The sequence below is a fragment of the Momordica charantia genome (assembly GCF_013281855.1).
Source record: "Momordica charantia cultivar OHB3-1 chromosome 8 unlocalized genomic scaffold, Mcharantia_2.0 BLBB01000008.1, whole genome shotgun sequence".
Classification (NCBI taxonomy): domain Eukaryota; kingdom Viridiplantae; phylum Streptophyta; class Magnoliopsida; order Cucurbitales; family Cucurbitaceae; genus Momordica; species Momordica charantia.
This window is the reverse complement of record NW_028275166.1, coordinates 15,494,509-15,496,532: the sequence shown is the minus strand read 5'-3', so window position 1 is coordinate 15,496,532 and position 2,024 is coordinate 15,494,509. Positions and strand designations below refer to the sequence as shown.

The following is a 2,024-nucleotide window of genomic DNA, read 5'->3' as shown; positions in this document are numbered from 1 at the left end:
CATGCCCCAAGAAATTGCGAATGCCCTTGACATTCACTGGTGGGGGCAATTTCTTGATTGCCTCGATCTTTGATTTGTCAACTTATATGCCTTTGTTGGAGACTCTGTGCCCTAGCACAATTCCTTCCTGCACCACAAAGTGACACTTCTCCCAATTCAAGACTAAGTTTGTTTCTTCACATCTTTGCAACACCTTCCTCATGTTGTCCAAACATTCTGCAAAGGACTTTCCAAACACCGAAAAATCGTCCATAAATACCTCTACCATTGATTCTACCAAGTCAGAAAAGATAGCCATCATGCACCTCTGGAACGTCGCTGGAGCATTACAAAGCCCGAAGGGCATCCTTTTGAAAGCGAATGTTCCATAAAGTTCTTCAGTTCTCCTGTAGCACAATCTTATTTATACAAAAGCTGGGGCTTATCCCTTTGATATCAGTAATAGTCCATTCAATTGCTCTCTGATGTGCCTTGAGTACACACAACAACATATGTTCCTTTTTCAAGGGTTAGTCCACTGCTATAATGATTGGCAATGTCTCTGATGAACCCAAGTAAGTATATTTTAGATGTTGCGGCAATGCTTTAAGCTCCAGCACTGGCGGCTCTTCAATAGATGGCTTCAGTAATCTAAGCTCTGGGTTTGTGAGGTCTAGGGACTTATACAATCTCTTCATAAATCCTTCATTGGCATTCATGCATTCTGACTAGACATCTTCTAGTTCCTCTTCAAACGCGTCGACAACACTTTCAACGTTAACTGCTTCTAGATGCTCCAGCATAGGTTCTGTTTCCAACTCCTTCATTAATGCTTCATCCCATATCTTTAATATTGAGCACTCTTCTGATTCAGCAGGAAATTTCATGGAGTCATGTATCGAGAATTTCACTTCTTGATCCTGCACACGCATTGTCAGCTCTCCTTTGTGGACATCTACCAATGCTCTCCCAGTTGGGAGGAATGGTCTTCCAAGAATAATAGGAACCTCCTTATCTACTTCATAATCCAAAATAATGAAGTCAGCAGGGAAAATAAATTTATCTACTTGTACCAAAACGTCTTCAATTTTTCCATCTGGATGCATAATGGATCGATCTTCCAGTTTTAATGTCATTGTTCTGGGCCTTGCTTCTCCAATGCCCAACTTGTTGTAAATTGATAGCGGCATGAGATTGATGCTGACGCCCAGATTACATAAGGCAAGTCCTATCTGTTGTCCTCCAATTGAAACTGGTATGGTAAAACTCTCAGGATATTTCATCTTTGCAAGAATTTTGCTTGTGAGTATGGTGCTGCAACCTTTCGTCATTGTTACAGTCTCATATTCTCCCAACATTCTTTTCTTTGTGAGTATCTCTTTCAGCAACCTCACATAATTTGGCATTTGCTCTAGAGCTTACACCAACAGTATGTTCCCGTGCAGTTGATTCAAGATATCTAAAAACTTATTGAATTGAACATTCTGTTCTTTCTTTTGCAACCGTTTAGGATATGGTGGCGCTGACCTGTATTTTGCTGGAGCATTTTCATGTTCTGCCTGCTTTCTTTTCTAGGGCACTCTGTTCTGTGTATACCCTGTCTCAGGTGCTCTAGCAATTATTGGATTAACTGATTGATTGGATGTGTTCTGAACCTCCTTTGGTTGTTCAGCTATCTGCTCTAGTGGAGTAAGTACAACTACTTCTGTTGGCTCACTGTCCTGTTCTGACTGAGTTTCTCCTTGGTCAACTTGAGTAGGTTCCTTGATCGATGTTGGAGCATTTGGGTGTGCTGGAAGTAATTCTTTCCCACTTCGCAAAGTGAGGGCCTTGCATTGTTCCTTACTGTCTCTCTTTGGCACTTCTGTATCGCTAGGCAATGCTCCAACCGGCCTGCTCTTCAAATCCGTAGCTAACTGGCCTACTTGCAATTCTAGGTTCCTTAATGATGCAGCTTGGCATTGCACAACGGCGTCATTATTGGCCATGTATAGCTTCATCAGCTTTTCCAATGATGTAAATGATCCTTCTGATTACTTCTGTGC

At 41.7% G+C, this 2,024-nt stretch overlaps 1 protein-coding gene across 1 annotated transcript; it reads right to left on the bottom strand.

Moving 5' to 3' along the window:
• Positions 1–707: 707 nt before the first annotated feature.
• Positions 708–1,385, bottom strand: LOC111024456 (uncharacterized). The gene has a single exon (XM_022302151.2). The coding sequence runs from the start codon at positions 1,383–1,385 to the stop codon at positions 708–710; it is 678 nt and encodes a 225-aa protein (XP_022157843.2).
• Between the last annotated feature and the right edge of the window lie 639 nt (positions 1,386–2,024).

Bases quoted from the DNA above. Each gene is read 5' to 3' on its own strand.
- LOC111024456 (XM_022302151.2), bottom strand. From the start codon at position 1,385: ATGCCAAATTATGTGAGGTTGCTGAAAGAGATACTCACAAAGAAAAGA.